The 24099-nt window shown below is 48.5% G+C and overlaps 1 protein-coding gene across 1 annotated transcript in view; it reads left to right on the top strand.

The window, feature by feature from the left end:
- The first annotated feature begins 1001 nt into the window (after positions 1-1001).
- IGFBP2 (insulin like growth factor binding protein 2) overlaps positions 1002-24099 on the top strand; it is a 57471-nt gene continuing 34373 nt past the window's right edge. Inside the window, exon 1 of the mRNA XM_027879646.1 lies at positions 1002-1503. Coding sequence (XP_027735447.1) covers positions 1104-1503 — 400 coding nt within the window. The 5' untranslated portion in view covers positions 1002-1103. The remainder of the gene's footprint in view (positions 1504-24099) is intronic.

Raw genomic sequence — 24099 nt, 5'->3', positions numbered from 1 at the left:
CAGGCAGCAGGGAGAGTAGTGAAAGGGTTAGAAATGGGTGTTTTGCACCAAAAACCCAAAGCCTGGAGAGCAATGTCTCTGTGTCTCTAGTTGCACCCCAGCTTTTGGGCACCCTCATGGGGCAGTGCCACAGGGCAGGTGTTGAGTCAGCTGCAGACAGCTTTTATCAGGGGGTGAAATGCCCTGTGGGTAGCCCTATGGACATGGAGCCCTGGATGTCCAAGGGGTCTTACCCAGCCTCAGGGTCCTGCTCCCATGGAGGCAGGGTAGCTCCCAGGCCCAGCGTTTTGTGGGTGACTGGATGTCGGGACTGCCCCAGAGCCCAGGTTTTGGCCTCCATCCCCATGGTGGGACCTGGGCTGAAATCACTTTGCTCATGCCAAGCCTGGCACTTCTGGGGCAGTGGGGTGAGAGGTGGCACTTGCATACCCCCCCCCCCCCCCCAGTTACCCTCCATCTCTCTCTGAGGATGTGGAAATCAACCAGTTCCCCCTCTCTCAGCACTGGGTTCCTGTGGGACACGACCCCAGCCCCCTTGTGGAGTGGGAGCTCCATCACCCCCGTACTAGATGTCTCTGTAGGGCAGGTCTTGATTACCTCTGTGCTTGGCTACACAGTATTCAGTGGGGCAGACCCCAACACCATTGCGAGGCAGATCCACATCCCCTGGGAGGAGACCTTGTCTCCATTACCGCGGGCCCTCGCCTCGTGTTGGTCAGACTCCCGATTTCCTCTTTGAGTCGACCCCAATCTCCTGTGCGGCAGCCCCCAGCCCACCGTGGCTCTGATCCCCGATCCCCTCCGGGCGGGGCAGCCCCGACCCCCGCGGGGGAAGGGAGGCGGGTGCGGGGGCGGCTCTAGGACCCGGCGGCGCCGCGGAGCGCCCGGCCCCGCTCAGCTCCGCTCATCCCCGCTCAGCTCCGCTCCGCTCCGCGCCGAGCCGTGCCCAGCTGAGCCGAGCCGAGCCCAGCCGTGCCGGGCCGTGCTCTGCTGTGCCGGGCCGTGCCGTGCCGCCCGGTTCCGCTGCTCTCCGCCCCGCGCCGCCCCTCCGGGGGGCCGAGCGGCGCGTCCACCTGCCGGCCCCGCCACCCGTCAGTCCCGCCATGGCGCTCGGCGGGGTCGGTCGCGGCGCGGTGCGGGCCGCCTGGCCGCGGCTGCTGCTGGCGGCGGCGGCGGCGGCTCTGGCGCTGGCGGGGCCGGCGCTGCCCGAGGTGCTGTTCCGCTGCCCGCCCTGCACGGCGGAGCGCCTGGCCGCCTGCCCCCCGGCCGCCCGCCCGCCCTGCCCCGAGCTGGTGCGGGAGCCGGGCTGCGGCTGCTGCCCGGTGTGCGCCCGCCTGGAGGCCGAAGCGTGCGGCGTCTACACGCCTCGCTGCGCCGCCGGCTTGCGCTGCTACCCCGACCCCGGCGCCGAGCTGCCCCTGCAAGCCCTGGTGCAGGGACAGGGCACCTGTGCCCGCCGCCGCGACACGGCCGAGTACGGCGCCAGCGCCGAGCGCCCCGCAGGTGAGCAGCGCCCGGCCCCGGGCACCGCGGGTCCGGCACGGCGCGCCCAGAGCCGCGCACCGGGCACGGGGCACGGAGCGCCCGGCACCGCGCTCCGGCCACCTCGGACCTGGGGCTGGGGACCGTCCTCCGGGCTTGGGCACTGGGGACAGTGCCTCGGGCACCGGGTACTGGGGACAGTGTATCGGGCACCGGGTACCGGGCACTGGGGACAGTGCATCGAGCACCGGGCGTGGGGCGCGGGGTACCGCGCACTTGGGACTGAGTGCCGGGGGCAGCGCCGGGGCGGCGGGGCACCGAAGGGTCCGGGGGACAAAGGAATCTTAAAGGGTGACTTAAAGGGGGTCCTCCTGGGGAAGAGAGACCCCGCGTGAGGGCAGGGAAGGGGAATCCCTGCGGGAAAGGAGCGAGAGAGTCCAGGGAAGGACAAAGGGGCCGGAATGAGAAGGGCGCTGGAGAGGGGGTGAAGCATGAGCGCGTCCCTGGGGGTGTGGGGAAAATGGGGTATTTGGGGGTGCAGTTACCCCGGGGGTTAGAGAGGTTTCCTTGTCACGGGACAGGAACTCCAGGGGTGACTTGTAACGGAGGGGGGATGCAGGGACTGCTCTGGGAGGCAGGCTGGAGGTTAGAGTCTTCTAGTGAAAAAAAAAAATCCCATTGGGACAGATAAGGGTGAAGACTGGGGAGATGCAACTGAGGGGCAGGGGAGTCCTTTAAAAAGCAGAGGGAAGCGGACTTTCAGATTTGAGTTTAGTGGAGGAGTAGAATCCCCCTGAAGGGTGATGGATGCCCCAAAGATGCGGAGAGAGGCAGAGTGGGAGGACCATGTGCTGCCTGGTGGGAAGGGGGTGGCTGAGGGACTGCAGGAGCCCTGCTATGTGAGGAATCCCTTCCCTATGGCTACCCTCTCAGCAGAGCCCACCTTGGAGCTGAGGTGTGCTCTACCAGCTCCCCTGGGGGTCCTGGTGTCCTCAGGCCTTCACTGGTCCAGGCACTGGGTGCAGGGGAAAAAAGGAGCGTCTCCCGAGGGCACAGCCCTGGGGACGGGGACGCCAACAGGTTCCTGACCTGTTGCTGTGATTGCTGTGGGAGGAAGCGCTACCGGGGTTGCCGATGCAGCAGAGCTTGGTTGTGTTAATGCCTGCTGTCCCCTGCGATCAGCTGCAAGCTCTTTCCTTTTCCGAGGGATGTTGAAAATTGACAAATCAAGTCTGGAAATAGAAACCACCACTTTCTCCTTTGTAATCACCCCTCATTGACTTCTGCTTCCTTGCTGGTTTTGCTCCCCTAGCTATGACTGGAGCTCTGACCCTGTTTGCATAACTAGTTCAGCAGCACGACTTTAATTCCCTCCCTCCCCTCTTGAGGCTTTATTTAAAAGTGCTCTGAACCGGCCTGTATCTCTTAGCTTCCCTTCCCGTGAGGATGGGAATATAGCCAGGTACCTGTGCACACTGCTTTGGATACCTGCTCACACTGCTCTGCTCAAGAAGGAGAGATGGAGAGAGGGGAGTGAAAACAAAGCAGCATCAGGGAAAACTTTGCACGTTGCAACCTGCTGCTTCATGCACTCAGGCTGCGACTGCTTCGGTCCTGACTCCTGTCCCTGCTCCTGTCCCTGCTCCTTTGCCCAGCTGTGAAGGGCTATGGAGAACCAGGAGTCTGGAGAACACGTTGATGAGAAATATTCCTTGACTTTGGAATATGAGTGTCAAGGGAATGAATTTTACACTCTCCAGAAGAAGCTGAGGGCGTTTAGATTTAAGGAATCTGGCATTGGCTTCCAGGCTTATGCTTTTACAAGAAGTTGGGGGGTGGAGGGCATTGCAGTGATGGGCTGAGAGGTGATTTTCTAAGTTAATGCTGCCTTTTTTTTTTTTTTTAAATGGACTTTATTGCAGAATTATGTTAACTTCACATGGTATTTTTCTCGATTTTATTATCTTTATTCCTTTACAATAGGTGTGATTTATTTGATCATATCTCTGTGTGTAATACACACAGACATAAACAGCACAGTTTAAGAACACTTTAATATATGTAGTGCTCTGTAATATCCATAGGGGGTGAATAATAAAAATACTGGCACATCCCTAACCAACGTGATGTGAAACATGCAGCTGGAATATTCACAGTTGAGCATGTCTTGGCAGAGGAGTTTGGACATCCAGAAAAGGTTTTGCTCTCTTCAGATTACAAAACTTTTAACAGGTTGTTGTAGCCATTAGGAAAAAAAAAACAACCAAACCAAACCAAAACAACCAAATCCACAACAAAAACAAAGCCGGAGCCTGCCAGTTTCACTTGATACTCTTCAGACTCACATCTGCATTGTGCTTGCTAAACGTATAGGAGGGACTCTGAGTTTGCTTTTCATTTTAAGCAGCGACAGGGAAAGCACTCTGGCACCCAAAAGAGCAGGGACTGGAATTTGCTTTCAAATGCTGATGTTAAGCCAGTTTCAAGAGTGCCCCAAGAGCAGGTTTTTGCCTGCAAAAGGCAGGTGTTGAGGTTTTTTTGGTGTGGTTTGTTTTGTGGTGCCTTTTTTTTAATTTTTTTTTTTTTTTTAATGTGCTTAAAGGTATTTATCCTTTTTCCCCTTTCCAGCTTGAAAAGGCTCCTTTGGCTGATTCAGGACTGGAATGCAGAGCTCGTGCTATTCCTAAATTAAGAGGTTGGCAAGTTTTTTTGTCTCTGATGAGAGGCAGAAGGATTGCCCAAATGAAACAAGGAATAAAACTGCAAATTCTCCTGCTATGGCTCCAGCATTGTTTAGTCTTCCACTTAGGTCTGTATAAAGCCAATCCTGAAATGGTTGTAGGCGGAAAGTAACATAAACCACCATGTAGCAAGGAAGCTGGGGATGTTGTTCATTGCACAAGAGGCTTTGGGTATTTTGGAGATGTTGGGAATGTTGGAACAAAATAGCAGCAGTCTGTGGAAATCAGTCTGAGAACTTCTACCCCTGCCCCTGGGGAGGCGAGTGCATCAACTCCCACCAGTGGTGAGGGCGAGACAGAGGCTCAGCATCTCCAGGGATCAGGGACTCTCAAATAGTCTCGTATGCCACTGCACCACACTCCTGCACAGTTTGTTTCAGGTCATGGTGTAACAAACTGACATACTGCTGCTGACTGGAACCGCCTGACCTGGGGACAGAGCGCTGTTACTGTGCATGCAAAGCTCGCAGCCCTCATGCCAGTCTTGAGTGTGTTTATTCTCCAGCACCTCAGCCAGATTGTCAGGCTGTTTTGCAGATGGACTAGATGATGTGACCGAGGTCCTTCAGGACACAGGTAGCAGAGTGAGAGCTGTCTTTTCATCGTGTTAGCAGTCTGTGTCCTGACAGATGATGTCCCAGTTCCTTTAGCCATCTTTTATTCAAACACATCTAGGGTGACCTAGGACCAAATGGGTCCTGGAGACACTGTGTGCTTTCGGAGGCATTTTAGGTACCATTGGGTCTTTCAAACTCTCCAGTCTCAGCCAAAGGGTGGGGATGCTGCCTTCTATTTTAGCCATGATGAACTGGAATCAGGGGCTTGTGTGGTGTTGTCCAGCTCTCAGCTGCCATATCGTTCTGCTGGATTCAACTCTCACCTTCTGTTAGAATAAGCTGGTTCAGAAGCTAGTCCTGCAGCAAGCCAGCTCCAGAAAACAGGTGTCAGATCAATGACCTAAACTGGCTTAAGGTGCAAGCAGGGTGCCTAGCAGGGTGACAAGTGCTGCTCTAACGTGGGAACTTATGCTAAGGGGTGAAGCAGGGCAGATCTTAATGATCTCAGCAGATGTCCTAAATATTCTTGCTCAAGTTATGAGAATAGCTGAAGAACATCTCTCTTCTCCTCATGGAGAAAAGATCCTAGGAATAAAACTTGTTCCACTCTGAAAAAAAAAAAAGGTTTTTGAGCCACTGTTAAAAGCTGACCAGTTCAGGGAATTTTTTTTCCCTTTGACAGTGCAGTTCAGTTGTGTTTGTAGTACTGTTTATTTTGTTGTTGGGATACTTGTACAATTTCAGTGGGATCTGCCTCAGAACTCACTACTAGCTATTGAGTCCTGCTTTGGAATCTCACTTATTTATTGAAACAAATGTGGTTTTTTTAGTCCATGCCAGTGCAAAGTAACCTTTCCAAAGTGAAAGAGAGCTGTGCAAAGAATGTAACTGCAACCAAACTTGAACTTGGAGGGCTGGAGTTGCCTTGTTCACCTGATCACTTTGAAATCCCATGACACAAAAGCAGCGTCAAAATAGTTAACTTAAAAACACAGCTTCTTTTAGCATCCAACTAAAAGCCTTATTTGGGTAGCTCCAAATGCCACACATCCTTCCTTACGGGTCAGATGTCAAAACCTTCATTTCCCTTTGGCATGCAGCTGCTAAAAGACAAGTTTAATGTATTGCTCCAAAACACAGAAGACTCCGAGGTTGAAGGTAGCATAATGTAAGTGGAATTTTAACAGCAACTTGAAAACCATGCCAGTAATGCTATGAATGCATTTTTCACGTCCACTGAATTGCCAGGAAGACTTCTGCTTTTCTACTGATTTTATAAGGAAATGAAGCCTCCGTCATGACCTGCATGTGCGTGTGGTTATCTGTCCTTCTGCCCCCACAACTTCTGACCCTGTCAGTCAAGTTGGTGGATCGAACGCAGCAGTGGATGGCCCTGAAGGCACAGTGTTGCTAAAAAGTGGGCCGGGGTAGAGGAGAGCCAGGCTCATCCTGTGCTAGATGATGCCTTTTGAGACAGAAGCACAGGAGCAAGAGGGAGTTTAGTTACAAGTGCAGCAACCAGGTGTTCAATCTCGCTTATGCAAGGTTGGGCATTACCAGACGCCAGAGAAGCCAACTGCAAGAACCAAATCCACCGTAGTGTGTTAATATGTCCATAGCCACTTGAAGCGTCTCTGCTCACGATAGGCTGAATGTCTGCAGAGCTCCTTGCCTTGGAAGAAATTATTAAAAGTGAAATGCAATTAGTAACAGGATAAGTAAGGATGATCAGTGAATGAGAAAACCACACAGCTCATCTGTCCTCGCTGCCTCTGGGGCTTTGCCGGTAGGTGGACCAGATCTCCACGTTCCTTTGTGGTAGCTGTGTCTGGTCAAGAGCTCACCTGGTTGGGCTCTGTCATCTTTTAAGACAATAAATAACATTAATGTTATTTATAATATGTTATTTATAATAACATTAATAACATTAATGTTATTTATAATGTCATGTTATTATTATGTTATTATTATTTATAAATAACTAATGTTATTTAATACATAACATTAATGTTATTTATTGTGAAGCAGCTTCTTGAAAAGAATGCTTCCCCCTGCCTCAGTCGCATTGTTGTTTGCCGTGCTGGGAGTGATGCTGGTGTGAAAATGGTGTTTTGGAGGGAGAGGGAAGCCTGGGAAGATTTCAAGGCTCTGACCCAAAGTAGAAATGTGTTTTCGTGCTGTCCCTTGGCAAATGATCTGTTTCCTTCTTGCCCTTTGCAGTTGTTTCCTTTCCTCTGGATTTCAGGCTCATACTCCCTGAGTATGGTATTTGTCAAGGGAACAGCAAGAAGCCCTGTCTGTGAGAAAGTCCATGTAGTTTGTTTTATCCACATCCAGGAATTGAGCCGAGATAAACAACTCAGAAGGCAAAACAGTGAAAACTGGAATGTGAGAGGTGTCTTTGTGTGTGGCTCTGTCTGTGCTAGACCTGGCTGCAGTATCAGCTGGGGCTAATTTATCTGCCCGATGGGCAGCTGTCGCTGTTACCCACAAACACAACTGGATTTGTGAAGGCAGCGTTTCATCGCAGTGGCCAGCAGCACTCCAGTACCTGCTTTTCCTGGTCACATGTTCTTCTCCAAGGAGCTAGGAGGAATAGTAGTTTCCCTGGTAGATTTTTTGCATTTCTACTTGAATTGGACAATTCCAGCTTTCTGAGTGTGGTCAAATCTGCCTTCCCTGCTGGGACTGCGATTCCTTCGGGGAGGATCGTTGGCTTTAGGCAGACAAAGAGAAAGGTCGAGGTAGAACGTTAAGATACTTTGTAAAGCATTTCTGTTACAGAAGGAAGGCTGAGCTGGGTGGTGTACTGAATTTCCAGGCATAAGAATTCCTGTTTTCTTTCACTGAATCAGGGTGAAATATGTAACTGTGATCCTGTGGCTACTTAGCAGGCCCCTTCTGTTAGAGGGATGCAAAGCCATTGCCATTGCATATGCTTCCACTATCACTTCCACCCGTCTTCATCCCAGCTCTCCCTTGGGGAGGTGCTGCTTGAATCAGTGCCCAAATGAGAGTGTCCTTTAGCAGCACATACTGAACACAGTGGGCTTGGCTTTCCAGCCCGTCCTCGCTGACTGTTTCCATCTGCCAAAAGGGGCAGGTTTTCCAGCATTAGTGCCCCGTGTCTTCCCATGGGAGGGAGCTGTGTCACACACGTGCACCAGTGCACCAGTGTGGTGCCTCGTGTGCTGTGGGATTTGGAGGCTAACCATGGTGCGTGGTCCTGGTGGGGACTCGTGAGAGAAGGAAAAATCCTTGTTGGTGGTCCTGACGTATTCTTGGATGTGTTTCATCCCTGCTGAGCTGATGTCATGGCAGTCGTGCCCCACTCCCTCCCTGTCCTGCTATACATCCTCATGCTTTCTTGTACAGGTCTTGGATTTTGTTTGGACCCCAGCTGAGCAATGATAGGGAGTTAACCCAAACAAATCTTCACTTTTCTGGAAGGATGAGTTTTCTGCCAATTTATCAGATTGCAAATGTAGTATTATTACTATTTCCACAAAGACAAACTACCTTCAGCAGGCTGAGTCTGACTGAAAAATCTTTTCCTACTTTCAGAAGTCACTACCAGCAAGCTGGGAGGTGTTTCTCATTCACAAACTGGCCAAGAGTGACCTCATTAAATGGCAAGTTGACACCTAATTACAAGAACACGTGATGTGGAGGCTATCCTAGGCAAAAGCTTAACAGAAAGGGGTTAGGGCTCAGTTATTGGAGCTTTGCAGCCCAGCATTTGACAGCTTTTTGTAACTGCATTATTGATTGATTTCTGCTCAGTGTTTTTCCCCACACGTGGGAAGATAAAGTCTCCTGCTGCATCAGCTTAGAGTAGAAATAAATTGTTTAATCATGGACCTTTCTTATGGACTGAAATGCTGGGAAACATCAGGTCACTTATAAGCCTTAAACTATCCTTTGACATTGCAGCTTTTATTCTGAAGAAAGCTGCACTGTGCCTCTTGGCTGGTAAGGGAACAAGTTTGCTGCCTGGTGCTCTCGGTAGTCAAAGATCCCATTAATTCTGCCGGCTGTGAGGAACAATTTCTTGGTATTTCATTCTGGACTGTAATTGAGAGTGACACAAAGCACTGGTGGGAATTGGGCTGTGTTGAAATCCCTGCTTTTTCTTACAATTTTCTGCAGATAAACTAGCTCAGGTAGGATGAGGGGATTTCTAATGCTCTGTTCTTGAAATTAATAACATTTTCAACACCTTACTGACTGAAGGCAATTTTAGAGAGGGGGTTTTTGTGCCTCCTTGCAGCTTGTCCTTGTAACTAGGTGATGCAGGATGCCTACAACAGTGACACACAGTGCATTGCAGTCACTTGCATGACAACATCTATGGGAGAGTCCTGTCGTCCTATAATGTCGTGGAAATTCATGAAGCTTCACCCAGTACATTTGCTTGAAACTACGGCAAGATTTCCCCATAAGATGTTGCTTTTCAGACTTCAACCAGAGCAATCTGTTCTCAGCCCTTCTGACTAGTTGTAGGAGACACAGTCCAAGGTAATGAATTTCTCTTGGCTTGGTGAGGAGACTGAAACCTTCCCCTGTTTTCTTCTTGCTGTTTTCTAACTAGAAAAGGGTGGGCAGCTGACATCCATCTCTTAGCAGTTCTTGCTGGGATGAGGAGGGGAAGAGCAATGGTTGGCTGTGGTCGGGTACCTCTTCCTTTGGCCACAGTGAACAGAACTGTTTCCATGGCTTGTGCAGAGGTGGTTTGGGGAGAATTTTGTTTAGAGTTAGAAATCCAGGTTGTTATAGATAGTCCATTACAGAGAGCATTTGGGGCAGAAGATCTGTGTTGCTGGTGGTGTTCAGGGAATATTGCCATTCCTGGAACTGGATGCTGGGTTGACAATAGAGGTACTGTTTAGAGGCTAGCCCACCAATCCATCACTGAATTTAAAGAGCACTCCAGAACTGGGAGAGAAAAGTGAGACTATGGCAAAATGGTGTCTTCTGGCACAACAGGTCGTCTCCCTGTGGGAATTCTGAGTAATTTTGTTGTTGATTTTAGTAACTAAAATATGTTTATTCTCTACCTTTTTTCCTTGCCAGACCTCACAGACCCTGTCACCCCCAGCTTGCAGGGAGTGAGACAGATTCCATTAATTCTTGTGCATTATTGAGGGATTTTGGTTGATTAGATTCTTGCCTGGAATTTCTCTGTGGAGGAGCCTGGCTTCCCACTGCCTGCAGATGGGACCCGTAAAGCTCAACCTCCTCACACGCCCAGCTGGCTGGTGGGAATACAACTTCTGATGTCTTCTGGACAAATTTGGGACCCTTTTCCTTCAGGGCACCTGTTACTGAGAGCATGGCCAAGGCTGGGCAGGTAGAAACAGTTGGTCTGCTGAGCTTTGAATAAAGTCAGAATGCCTGGTTTGGGCTGACTTTGGAGGTCTAAGAAGGCCTAGACCTCTTTGCACATGATTGAGGCATGCTTGGTCTGGGGGCACTGGGAGGAATTTGGCATGGAGCCCTCTGAGGTAACTATCTTGTCTAGTAAAACTCAGGCTGTGGGAGCTGGGGTGAGGAAATAATAACATCCACTTTGGTTTCTGCAGCCTCTGTCCCGGGGGCTGGTTGGGTGTTGCAGGAGGCCACAGGAATCCTGCTTGTGACCACAGCCAGATTAATGGCCACACTGGCAGCTTTTCAGAAGTGAGGAATTTGTCCACTTTCACAATAATGGCTAGAAATTCCACAAGAATTAATTAGTTTTATTATGGGACTTGTCCTTCCTGCTCCTCCAGGGCTGTCAGAAACACTGAAGTCATTACATGAAGAAATGAAAATAGTACTAAAAATAAGAACTGGTATCCCAAGCCTTTGTGAGGAAACACACAAGAGTATACCGATGTCCTCCACCAGACGTTCTTCCCAAGCTGTGGCTTTTGGCCACAGATCTAAACTCAAGTTTTAGATCAATTGAAGCCACTTAAGCACCCCAGCCTGCTCCATGAGGGAGTCCTCTCTCAGCTTATTGTTCCCTGCTCAGCTCAAGCTGTTCATCTAGGCTTCCTAATTACTCCCACAGTTTCAGTTTGATGCAGAGTTCAGATCTGACCCCTGGATGTTGTACAGTGGAGGCTGCAGACCTTCAGTCTCCTCTCCCCATTAGAATGAGTTTCCTACCTTACAGAGACACTTGCTTTTATGGTAGTGAAGTGCTTGGAAATACCCTTGAAGTGTTCTGCACTTGAATTTTGGTCAAGGGTATGCCATAAAAATGACAGCATGGGACTTTGGAAAGGTTTGATCAAGTGTAGTTAGAGTAATGTTAGATTGAGTAAATATTTTGGGAGCTCAGAGCTGATAACTTTCCCTTGCTTACGTTTGTGGGGAGTCAGCCTGCAGAAACTTACTGCCTCTCAGATGGCTTTTAAACAAAGGTTGTCCCTGGACTCAGTGTGCTTTTATTTTAATCCCTTTTTAGAAGTGCTGATGTTGTCTTGAGGTTTGCCTGCTGGTAAGGGGCAGGCGTGCAAAGTGCATGCTGCTTGCTGGTCGTTCCAGTGTTTTCTTTGTGAGTATTGCTTCAGATACTTGTGTTTGGACAGGGATTCTCTTTTTGAGTGTAACCCCTCCTTTCTGCTCAGCCCCACCTTTGTGAACCAGGCTTGACTTTTTTTTCCCCCCTTGTTTTGGTGAAGTGAGTTCAACATCAGAAAGCTGACCAGTGAGGAGGTAAAGTTCCTGCAGGTCCCACCACACAGAGTGGCTTGGTTGGTGCTCAGCTCTTTTGAGAACTGTGACCCTCATCTTGCAGGGACTAAGGCCAGCTGAGCTGACAAAGGGTAGTTAGGGCAGTCATAGAGCCACGAAGGTAACCTCTGTAAGCAGGGGCAGACTGGCTGAGCTTTGGAAATCCCTGAAATCGCAGGCTGAGTGGTGTCTGTGGCATGTCTGACGCCGCCGGTACCTGGGGCTTGTTTGTGCAAGGTGTGCAGCTCGCCCTGCACTGGAGTAGCCCTCAGCTGGGTTGCTCTCCTTTCTCCAGCTGTGGAAGCATGCATGGTGCCTGGAAGGCACAAAGCCGAAGTCCGGCAGGGATTAGGAAATTGCAGATCAGATACTGTGCCTGTGGCAGAGCTGGGGATTTCATCTGGGTGCCAGCTCCAACGCCATGAGTAGGGTCACCCACCATCGCATCTAAAAGTGGAGCAAAGGGGACTTCCCCATCCTCACGGTGGTGAACAGCTGCATTTCAGAGCCAGAGCGGTGGCGTTGATTCCCCTATTCCCTGAGCTCTGCCGGGGCAGTTCTGCCATCCTGTCCTTGCTGGCATGTTGTGGAGAGAGTGGGGCTCTGCTGTTTTCAGCTGGGTTGCAGGTTTGCCCTTTTTCTAGATAGAGACATGCATCTGTTTTAAGGTAGCCAAGGCAAAGAGCGAGCGAGGCTGAATCTCCCCAGAACACCCCCAGTTTCCCAAGGATCTGAAGCAGGGACTGCAGGACTGGGTTTAGACACCGAAGTTTGAGCAAACGTATGTTGCAATTCTGCCTGGAGGTACTTTTGTCCAAGGGCTTTCCTGTGGAAAGATGTACCCGGGAAGAAGAAATACCAAGTGACTAAATGTCACGGTTACACTCCTGCCATCTGAAAAGAACTCCCTATTTTCTTTTGGCTGCGAAAATTAACTTCCCTTTTCTCTTCCCTGAGCGGGCGAGCTGGCTCCCGGTGGCCGTGCCCCCGGGGCGGATGCACAGGACGGTCCAGGTCAGGCTGAAAGAAAAACTCTCCAACTGGGGGCTTTTCACTGTTGTGCTCCTTTCTAAAGAAAATGTGCAGGGCTTTTCCTGGCCCTTGTGAAGGCCAAGATGCAGGTTTGTAGCTGGAATAGGGTAAGCCTGGCCTCATTTGGGAGCTCCTCTGGGTTTTGAGCTGCTCACTTCCCTTCTTCATTCCTGCTGAGCTGTGTGAGGTGGGGGCTGGCATCCGGCTTTTTGTTATTCATGTAATTAATCTCATCCCCCCCCCCCCTCCATCCCCGCCTCGACTGTGGTTCTGCAGACCCCAGGCACAGACTGGCTGTCTGGTCTCCTCTGCACCATAAAAGCTCCACCTGGAAGTCTAGGAAACTGAGGCAGGTACTCTGGGTGTGTTGTTCTTGGGCATGCTTATCTTTTGGTCCTGGAAGACTCAGTATTGGGACTGTGTCTTAGGAGAGTTTCTTAGACTGAATAGCTTGCTAGTTCCTCCACTGATGAGAACTAAAAACACAATAATGATGCTATGTGTTGTCCACTTCAAAGATGCCAGAGTGCAGCACAAAAAGGCTCCAGTGAAAAATTCCCTGGGATTTTTTTGAGATTTTCTAAAATACTCTTTGCAATAGGACAAGTCTGGATTTTTCTAGGATGAGAGCCTGATGGGTAAGGAATGATCCAGCAGCTGCTGCACCTGGGAGAAGTCAAGAGCTTGGTCCTAACTTGCAAAAGGCTTTTGTGGGCCCTCTGGTATCTCCTTAGTGCTGAGAAGAAAATATGCATCATTATACCCGTGCTGACCATGTGCATTCAGACTGGCAGGTTCATCCCAGTCCCTCCTGCTGTTTTTTTCCCTAGATTCTTCCTTTGCTGCTGTTTTTTTCCCTAGAGCCCTGTACATTTTTCCCATTGCTTTTTTTTTCCTGGTCAACAAGTTTATTATTTTCCTTCTATAAAGTTCTGCATTCTCTTTCTTCCTCTTATATTCTCTTGCTGCATTTCTGCCAGCCTCACCTTCTCTCCCCTTGCCTGCTCTCATATTTACTTTGCATATTTTTAGCAGGGTGCTAGAAGGATCATTTTGACCTGTCTGGCTCAGTGAAGACCTGCTGAAACTTGCCATTGATCCAGAGAGAGGAGCTGTCAGGGGATATCCTGCTGGGGTGGGAGGGTCAGGGCAGAGCTCTGCATGAGCATGTCTGGGAGCTGTGGAGGTGACACACTCTGGGTTTGGAGTATGATGGAGTGCACATGTTGGTTCCTGCTTGGGACTGATAATTTTGGTTTGGCTGCCAAGCCACTAAAGAAAAAAAAAAGGCAGCCAAATCTAAGGTTTTATTCTGGTAACTTTGAAATATTGGCATTCCTGCTTGGGAACACAAAAGAACCTCAAAACAATCCTGCAAAGATATTTAGGGAGACCAGCAGCTGAAAAAGGTCACCACTTGAGCACCTTTGAAGAAAGCAGAGGGAATGAACATTCACACTCTCAAGGGCAATGCGAACGAACGTGTCACCAGTTTATCCAGAGACCCAGGATGTGTGAAAAGTCACCCCAAACTCTTCCTTTGTCTCATAAGTGAACATAAGCTCTCTGAGCTCCTGCACTGTAGCACTTGGGTTTTGCAAAATGCTGACATTTCAGTTGGTGTAGGCAGCTGGTGGTGTTTGGGGGAGAGCCTGGAGGAGCACAGTGATCCCGCTTGGCTTGATGAACCTCCCAAGCAGCAACTGCAGGAGCTGAGCAGGATCTCTGGCTCAGTGGGTGTGGAAGACTTTAGTCCCAAATGACCAGGCTCTTGGTGGCTTGTGTTGTCATTACTCTTCCAGTTTTTGCTGAAGTTGGACCATAAACATACCTCCTTGGTGGAGCTGCTGGCATGCAGGCTCCCCTCCACCCAACTGGCCCCAGTACTGACCACAATCTTCTATTTCTTTTCCCTCTAAAAGGACCAAAAAGAAACCTTGGGTTTGACCATAAGCCAATCTTTCTGACTTGGTCGCTGTTACTGCTGTGATTAAACCCAAACAAAACCAAAACCTGGAATGTTTTCTATATGTCCAGTTTTAGTTCCTTTTTTTCCAGGTCATCAGCCAAACCAAATGGCCCCAAACAGACCCCAGGTGTTTGCACTGTCCTGCTTTTCATGAAAACGCACAGTTGCTTTATAAAAACATGTGCAAGATTTTGGAGGTTTTCTACTTGCTCTCTTTCTCAAGGGCATTTGCAGAAAGCTTGCCTTCTCTGTTGTAGCTGTACCGAGGTGTTTTCGTCCTGGCACTCTCCCTCCAAAGTGGGGCAAGGAGGGGCCATCATGAAGCTGTGGAGAGAGCAGTGTGACTGTGAACCCAAGCGGACTTTGGAGCAGAGCCTTGTAACGAAGTTTGCCTGGGGATGGTGTTGGCCCTCTGGGTGGGTTAAATGTCTAGATCTGTAGCCACCCCATTTCTTCCCTCCTGCAAGCCGATCAGGGCTTTCCTGCGAGCCCATCCCAAACCTGGGCTGGTGGCTTGCTGTCACGTAGTGTGGTACAAATCCAGTGCCTGGACCGCGCTTGGACCAGGGCCCATCTAGTTTCCAGTGGATGTGGGGCCAAGTCCGCAGGAAAGTTTTCCCAGGTTTTGGTGAATTGAATGACCACCGTGGCACACAGGCTGAGACATATGTGGACCTTCATCTCTTTTTCTGCGGTTACCTGAGGCGCTGTCTTTCTCCTCAGCATGCAAATTCCTCTCTGCTTTGCATTGCTCTTAATTCAGACCGGTGCAAATCGCTCTCCTCCTCTGCTGATATCTGTTTTCTGACTTAGCATTTCTGCTGCCATTGAGGTCTGGCCTTCACCCTTTGGGGGTTGGCACCCACTGAACCCAGCTGAGAATGTGGCCCTTTGTGCCGGAGCTGCTTGCAGAAGCTGGGGAGCTTTGCCTTCCCCGCTGCGAGCCTTTTTGGCTGGAGAACGCGTGCCCTTTCCTGGTGGGGAGGGATTTAGGGGTGAGGGGGAGGTGAGAGTGCTCCTTGTGCTGGAAGAAAAATGATGAATGACTCTCTTGTGCTTCTGAACAAAACCAGGAAATGGGGGGGGGGAAGCAAAAAAAGAGGAAATGAGAAACAGTAAAGAGGCCTCCCCCGCCTTCTTATAAGCAATCACTCCACAGCATCTGGAGCCCAGTAAAAGGGCTGTTCCCAGGAGACCTCACACTTGCCAGCCACACAGATATCCTTTATTGCAGGCTCCTGGAGCTCGCACCCCCACACCTCCCTTGTGCCGTCCCTGCACCCAAAATCAGCCTAGAAGGGTCAAAGTGAAGCTTTGTTTCCATGGCCATCGACACCAGGGACATGCGAGTGGCTTGGCTGGTAGATCACGGTCTGGATCCATCCCGAGGATACGGTTGTGATGCTGTCAAAGCATCTGGAGCACCTGCACTCTGTTTGTGCTGGCATGCTGCCTGGCAGCAGCAGGGCACAGACAATGCCATACTCTTATCTGGTGTGAAATCTGCTGGAGTGGAGTCACCTCCCCTGCCCTCTCCCCCCAAATTGTTTTGGATGCAGTAAATGTAGGAGGGATGAGCACAGAGTGAGTCACTGGCCATCGTGGTTTGCATCTGATTTTAAGCACCCTCCTTCACTGGTTGTTAAAAAATGTATCTGCTAGGGACCTTAATAGGCTAAGGTCTGTTTTAGCATAACCTTGCTGCTGTTACTGGTTTAGTCATTGTCGAGGGGCTTGTTGGCAGTGGGAAAGCTTTTCCTGAGCAGAGCTTTTAGAGCATAATGCAGGTTTTAGAAACACAGATCCTGTGAGGGGAGTGGTTCTCACCCATTTCCAGCTGGAGGTGATCACAGTTGATCACTGAGCATATTCATCATCCCAGCTAAAACACTGGCTACTAATTTTGTTGTAGTTCTTATTCCTCTGTTGTCTTCATCAAGACATAGGTGAGAGTGGATTTGCCTGTTTATTTCTCTCTGTTTCTCCTTCCCGAGCTGAGAGGAACTCTTCTTCCCCTGGATGTAAGTCAGTGTGGCTTTTCCAGCTGTTGTCCTCAAGTCTGGAGATGGTGAGTGTTTCTGATGTGGCATTTAGATCTTTCATGGGAATTTTCAGTGTTCAGGGCTTTGTAGGAGAATTCTTAGTCACGGAAGTAATGCAGATACTACGAAACCTCTGTGCTGATGGATGTTTTTGCTTCTTATATCTAGAAATTCTGTTTTCATCCAGCCTTTAGCTCACTGCTTGCTCACCTGCTTGTGACCCTGTTTTCATTCACACAAACCTGTAGGATTGAATGCATTATCTGAAAAATACATTTGCTCTCCTGTGCGGGCATGGGAAAAGAAAGTGTTCTCTTGTGAAAAGGTACTTCATCACTTTGGATATTTGCAGGTGGTTTTGAAATCCTCTCTAATCCTCTTGTCAGCAGAAGGGAATCCTTATCCTTTTTCACAACTGCAAAATGCGAAATGGTATCTTCAGGTTTTCCCTAAGTAGTCAACAGTGGTGTTGGTGATGATGCTGGGGATTTGGGGCAGTCTCCATGTAAGCTCGCTGGACAAGGGAGGAAAAGCAATATTGCTCTTGAATTTAGAGCAGCTCCTGGGGTTGCTCAGCATTTAGAGGAGTTTGCTGAGAGGGACAGTACTGTAAAAGCCCTCAGTTCTTCTGCCTGCAACCCACAGGGCGGTGCCTTCCTGTCCTTACTCTACCTTTCCTCTTGTGTCCAGTGTTCTGGGTGCTTTACGAGGCATGTGGGAAGCCAGGTAGGGCCTCCACTCTTTGTACTGCTTGTGTGAATCCTGGGGTTAGCCTTGGAGTGACTGCTGATCTGCACAAATTTGGAGGCACTGGTCTAAAAAGGCATAATAAGCCCTGTCTGCAAGGTCTGAGCTGTGCTGCTGTAGGCTTCTTAGCTGGAGAGCATTGTTGTGCTTGTCAGGTAGCAAGCACAGACTTTGTATTTGGGACACTGAATGGTCAGGGACTGGGCTGGGAGCTGGTTATTTTTTGTTCAGCAGTTATGTTAAAATATGTAGCAGAGATGTAGTACTTTCTCTTTGTGCCAGCAGTGTCTACAGGAGACTGGTGGGGAGTCGCTAAAGCAGGACAGCTTATGATTCACCACATACCTCCTTTTGGTTTTACACCAGTGATGCTTTTAAAGCAGGGTCCCTGATGGCCAGGGAGGGAGGGTTGCTGAGTCAGCACCTGTTGCTGCTTCTGTATCAGACCCTGGGCGGGGTTGCAAAGTTTTGGGGATGCCCCAGGGCATTACAGCCTCCTCCTCTGGCTGCCCCTGTTTGAGGGAGACCTTGTGCTCTCATTAGCACCAAACCTGCAGCATTTGAGCCTGGTGAATTTACCTTCTCTGGAAGTCACCTGATCAGAAACCCTGGGTTGGTTGAGTGGTGACTGCTGCATTTTGGTCCTGAGCCCTTCGAATTTAGATGGGTCCACTCAAAGGGAGAGAAATCTTTGGACTCTGCTTCCTTGGGAAAAACTCCCGAGGGAAGTCTGACTCCTCTGCGGTTTCCATAACACCATGCTGAGGTGTCTGCGCGTCCTGATGTCTTACTAATTTGCCAGTGATTATTTTTTTTGAGTTATTTTTAACAGGCACATTGTGCAACTAATGGGCTTTTTATTGGTGGTAAACAAGCCGAGCTAGGCAGGAATGCTGCTGAGGCTGGAGTGGCAGGCTTGCCTCTCGGTGCTGGAGAAATAACTTGTTCCTTTTTTTCCTTAAAAAAAAAAAAAAAAAAAAAAAAAGAACCCGTGGCTCTTCTACAGCCTGATGCTCCTACCAGCCTCTCCCACGAGAGCAGCAGCAGAGCAGCATACTCTGCACCTCATGGCCTGATTTTTGGGTCTAAAACTGCTCTCTACTTTGGTTTAAGGGACTGTAAACTTTAGCAGGAAGGAGATGGCTTTGCCCACCCACCAAGAGCTGGGTTGTGCAGGGCCCAGTCCTGCCTTGGCCCAGAGAGCTGCTTCCTGCCAGGCTGTGGCTGGGATGCTTGGGGCTGAATGCATGGAACTAGTGGGTCTTGGTGTAGGTGCTGTGGAAAACCCTGTCTCTTATTATGCTTCTTGTTTGATAATCTCAGAACTGTCTGTGGACACACAGCCTTTCAAAACACTCCTGGAACGGTAGTGAGGTTGGGTAGGAAACCTGTACAGCTGGGAATTGCAGGTACTGCCACAAACTGTGTGGCCATTGCCCGGAGCAGGCCTGGTGATGCTCGATGTGTGAGCCCCAGCCTGTCACTGCAGGGCTGTGCTTGGGCCCTGGGACTCACACCAAGCTCAGAGCTGCCTCAGCCTCTGTCCCTGCAGCGTGTGTGCCACCACTGTCCAGGATAACCTCAAGTGAAAAGTATCAGACTTCAGTGGCCAAGAAAAGAGTGCTGACCTATTTTGGACACTTATTTATATTCAAGTTGCTTCTCTCTGTCTCTGTGAAAAAGCTGTAGTGACTTCAATACTTTAAAGAAGTTTTTCCCCTCCCATAGCTTTTGTTTTGAACAGGATATGATCTAGAACTAACATCTGTATTTTCCAGTAGTCTGAATAAATGTCTTATTATATTTTCTTTTATTTTTCTTGCTAAAGCAACACTTTTACAGGGCAGAGCCCAGCTCTGTAATACAACTGAGCATTTAGTTGCATTGTATCTCAATTTTTACAAGTTCTCCTCATATTAAAAGTCCTTGCTACAATTCATAGTTTTCAGACCAAAATGGAAAAAAGGTTGAAAATATGTCACTGCTGTTTTTGATCATGAGCCACAACAAGAAGTCATCTCATTTAGGGTCATAAAAATTATGGAAAACTGTTTTTGTGTGCATTTTTTTTGTTTGTTTGTTTGGTTTTGTTTGGTTGGTTGGGTTTTGTTTGGTTTTTTTTTTGTTTTGTTTTGTTTTGTTTGTTGGTTTGGCTTTTGTTTGTTTTTTGGGTTTGGTTTGGGAATTTTTTAAGTACTGAAAAGATCTTGGTGGTGAAAATACTTTGAGGGTTTTTTTGTCTTGTTTTGACAGCTATTCTCTATATGCTACACCGTTAATTTCTGATGTTTTGTAAACTGAAACTATAGTGTCTCTGACAAAATTGTACCACTGGAATAATCACACAATTTGAACAATGCAGTCAGTGCAGCCATGTGCACTAACCCTAGATGGATACTTGTCATCCTATAGATTTTAGGACTTGCAATTCTTACTGTCAACAGTAGGAATCTATGTTAGATACTTAATCAGCAAGAAAAACAAAGGAAAATAGGCAAATGCTATGGATATTGTCATCCATATGAATGGCGGTTGTACTAGTCCACTGTATTCCATAATTTTTCCTACTTTAGGAGTTTTTTTGTGTGCATCTGTGTTTTTGTTCCTGTTTTTTTTGTTTGTTTTGGTCTGGTCTTTTGGTTGACTTTGTGTGTGTGTGTGGTTGGGTTTGATTTTTTGTTTATTTTATTTTGTTTGGTGGTTTTGTTTTTTGTTTTTTGTTTTTTTTTTGTTTTTTTTTTGAGTTTTAAGATTTGACAGAGCAAGGATGAAAAACTGGGAGTGGTTTGCTATATTGAAATTGCAAACCCTTTGGCTTCACTAGCCAAGCTTGCAAATTCACTGAAGAACACCAGCCTTGTGCTCAACTGGCTGTGCCATGTGCGAGTGCATCTACATGGAGATCATATGCAACTCCCAGAAGGTCAATGGGAGCCTTTCCCCATCATCCTTGCCTGCAGTTGGATTTCACCCAAAGTGTATCTGAGAAGGATTAGGGAACTTTCTTTGTTACACAATTGTGGTATGTGGGTTTTGTGCTTTTGTATCTGTGCTCCTGTCTTCAGAGTGTCTGATGTGAAATTATGAGTTCACGTGCCCAGACAGACACACAGTACCCCCTGTGTGCACTGAAATGTCCCTGTGCATCGATGTGGCTGGATTTGGGACGATCCCATTGCACCATGGAAGAAAGGCTGTGCTGGCCCCAAGGCTGATGGCTCTGTGGTTGACATCAAGTATAGCTGCTCCCTGAGTGTGGTCAGGCTGCAACTCTCCCTGCTTGTGAGGTGGGTCCTATGCGAGGAGAGCAGGAGCAGAGCTCTTCATGATACAGCAAAGGAAAAGAGAAACATCAGCTGAGGTCTGTGGTCCCTCATCCAAGACCTTGTGCTGATGCACAACTGTCCTGAGAAGCTCAGCATCACCCTTACCAGGAGTAGGATATGGCATGGCTCACTGAATGACTCCACGCTTTATGCTAAGGTTTGAAGTGTAAAATGCTCTTCAACTTTGAGTGAATCGTGTGTTAAAAACATTTGTAAAGCTCATCAAAAAGGAAGTAGGTCTGAAGGTGAAACTAGTTCCTGCTGCTGCTGGGATCAGAGGAATGTAGCACCTGTGTGTCCTGAGTGGTGTGACTTGGGTTTGGTTGTTCAGACCTGGCCATGGAGAGACCAGACTACGACCCCTGCCATGCGAAAGAAATATTTTTTTAATATTTTTGTGTGTGTATCAATGGTTTCAATGGACAGCCTTCTTTGCCTTCAGAAGATCTGTTCTAGGTGACCAATCACCCTAACAAATAATGTAACTTAAAGAAATTATGTGCTCCACAACAGATGCTTATTTTATCTCCTGAATACCTCTGTAGGCTGCTGCAGTGGAGCAATGCTGTTGGCGTTTCCTGGTCAAATCTCTTGGGGTATTTTCACATCAGCAAGGAAACCAGAATTTACCAAACTCATCTAGGATTTGCTGGATTAGACATGATGAGAAGCTGCTGAGTTTGGATGCTCAGGGACTCTCAAGAATTAATGATGTGTATATAGTCTGGATTAATTTTATCTACAGAAGTTTTAATGCAAGATATTTATTGGGAATTGAAAAGTTCCTAGTTCAAAGTGAGCAGAATTCTACCTGCAAGGCAAACTCGGAGGAGTGATGCTCTGTATTGGGTTGGCATGTTTAATATGATTTAGCTACTCTACTGTGAGTGAATTCAGATTAAGCTTCCCCTGTGTAAAAAGTCAGGTGAGGGATGTTTTTGTGTGATGAATTGATGCAGTAATGCAGAAGCTGTAAAAGCACTGGGCAGTGCATGAGACTTTCCACTTCAGTGCTTAGCCTTCATATATCCCCTACATGATATATCAGATCTGAAATTTTCCTTTTCTGGAAGCATATGAAGGTGGTTATTCCATTTTCCTTGAGTCCCTCAAAATTCGGTCCTTTGTACTTTGGCTTAGTTGTCTTCATGATTGCTGGTGGTCTTGTGCACACATGGCTCCACACCTTACACACCAGCATGTCAGCAGGGTCAATTTTTGATAAAGTTACTGGGGAAAACTTATAGTATTCTGTATTGTCAGTTTCTTGGAGACATTTGGATCCAAATCTGAGGCTTGAGAGTTCTTACCCTATGTTGCTGCCTCCATATTTGTCTCTAAGCAGGAAGACTGATTAAATTACAGTGCACCTCTGCTAATGTGCACATATGGCAGCTCTCTAAAGTTTCATATTAATTTTTATTTTTCATGTGGTGAATAATCACCCATCCAGAGGGTTGAGGAAAGAGCAGTGTACAGTAATTGCTGAATATGCATTTCAAAATTCCCTGTGGAAGACTGTCTAATTAGATTTAATGAGCTGGCTGATGAGCATGCATGTGCATATGTGCTTTCACCACCTCTCTTGAGCTAATAGGATCAGAAGTGTTAACGTGTGTCCAAGGTGAATTGGAGGAGTATGTGGGAGAGGTGTTTTTGCACTTTGAGAGTGCAGGTCTGTGTTTCTCATATCTGTGCTGTAATGAGGGACTTCCACTGTGAAGGTGAAGCATTTGATAATGCAGGTGGTAAATTGGAAGTGGTTTTGCTGTGGTTTCAGCCGCTTAAGCAAGGAGGGTGGGAGCAGAATATCTTTGACACTTGATACCCCTTCTTCTGTAATGTGTTCTGAAGAGCTGCTAGTGCAGGGGGTGGCAGAGCTACAGCAGGTCACGAGATGTGTGCCACCAAGCTACCAGGGGAAGTGTTTAACTTAACTGGCAACAAGCTGTCAGAGGGGCTGGGATTTCTGTGAGTGAGGTGGATGACAGCCATCAGGTTTGCACATTGCATTGTCTCTGATCTGCTCTGCTGGCTGGTTTCCCACCCCTCCATCACTGGCGACAACCCTGAGTTGGCTGTGTGTAATTTGGCTTTTTTGCAGGGGCATGTCCATGGGTCAGTGCTTTGTTTCCAAGAAGGACGAGTCTGGGTAGAAAGCCATGCCGAGAGGGTGGCCATTTTAATGAGGGGTTTCTCTGTGTTTTTTATTTTTTTTATTAATTGGCCTTTGTTGTCTGTCAAGAAAGTTGTCCTGAAGCGTGACTTAGTGAGCCAAACATGCCTGGACAAAGGGAGTATAAAGCCTGCACAGAGGGAGGGGAGAGGGTTACACCTCTAATTACTTTGTGTGCATGTAATTTTTTTTCCCCTCTGGTGACTGATGGGTCTTGAAAGGACTTGCTGGGGTTGGTGTGTGATTCACCAGGGCAGAGCGTGTTCTGGGCTGAGGCTGCGGGCTGTCTGGGCCCTGGATGCCAAGGGCAGGCGCTGCCCTTGTGCTCGTGTTGCTCACACCTGAGTCAGCACTTGTGCAGCACAGCTGCTCCTCAGCTGGGGGTCAGGCCGTGGGGTCACTGCTCACGCCCCAGCCGAGCTGGACAGGAGGATGGAGAGGTTTGGTTCTGCCACGAGAGCACTGTCCTGAGTGGGGTGGGATGGTAGCATGTGGAGCAGCATCTCCTGCTAGCAGTGTGGGTGCTCAGAGCCATCCTGAGCAGGTGTGAAGCACCAAGTAGCCAAAGTACTTCTGCTGACCAAGGGGCCAGAGAATGAGACAGTCCTGAATATCTTTCACACATCCCTATCCCCAAATAGGGACACAGGTAGGGAAAAAGGGATCAGTGCTTCCCCACCTTCCCAATAAGCAGCAGCCAACAAACCACCCCACCTGCCACCCTGTCTGGTCTTCCTGCCTGGTCCTGGAGCCTTTGGTACATACCCAGGCTCTCCTGAAAAAATGGGACCTGGGTTTGGGTGGGTGGGGAGTTAGAGCTCATGATGTTCATGTAGGAAGCAAAAATAGGGAAGAAGGGGAACTGGGGTGAAGGAAGAAAATGGGAAATAAACAGTTGTGGAGATGGTGCTCAAGGGAGAGGAGGTGAAGCTGGGGCTGCCTGGCAGAGAGGAGGAGGAATTTGTGGAGTGGGCTACAATCCTGGTCTCGAAGCGGATGGATTAGGAGGACTTGGCAGGGAGTTGGGGATCTGGTTTTAGGCAAAGTGTAAAATATGTGGAATTCAGGGAGAGAGCTCCAAAGCCAGTGGGCTTGGCTTCTAAAGTTCCCATGGGAGGGAATGCATTTTAGTCTGATTTCTGTAAAGGTTTTCCCTTTCCCACTAGTTTTTGGATCCACTGACCAACTCCTTGCTGGTGGGGTGGTGCAGAAGTCTAACCAATGATTTTCTTGAAAGTTTGGTGAAAATAACTGGCCAGATGGAGGGGTAAGGGTCCTGTTAGTACCTTGTTAAGGTTCAGCAT

Source organism: Empidonax traillii, unplaced genomic scaffold, assembly GCF_003031625.1.
Source record: "Empidonax traillii isolate 1590-97213 ecotype Southwest subspecies unplaced genomic scaffold, ASM303162v1 scaffold5:size3517227, whole genome shotgun sequence".
NCBI lineage: Eukaryota > Metazoa > Chordata > Aves > Passeriformes > Tyrannidae > Empidonax > Empidonax traillii.
Note: the sequence above shows the minus strand (reverse complement) of the source record. Positions and strands in the feature narration are given on the sequence as shown.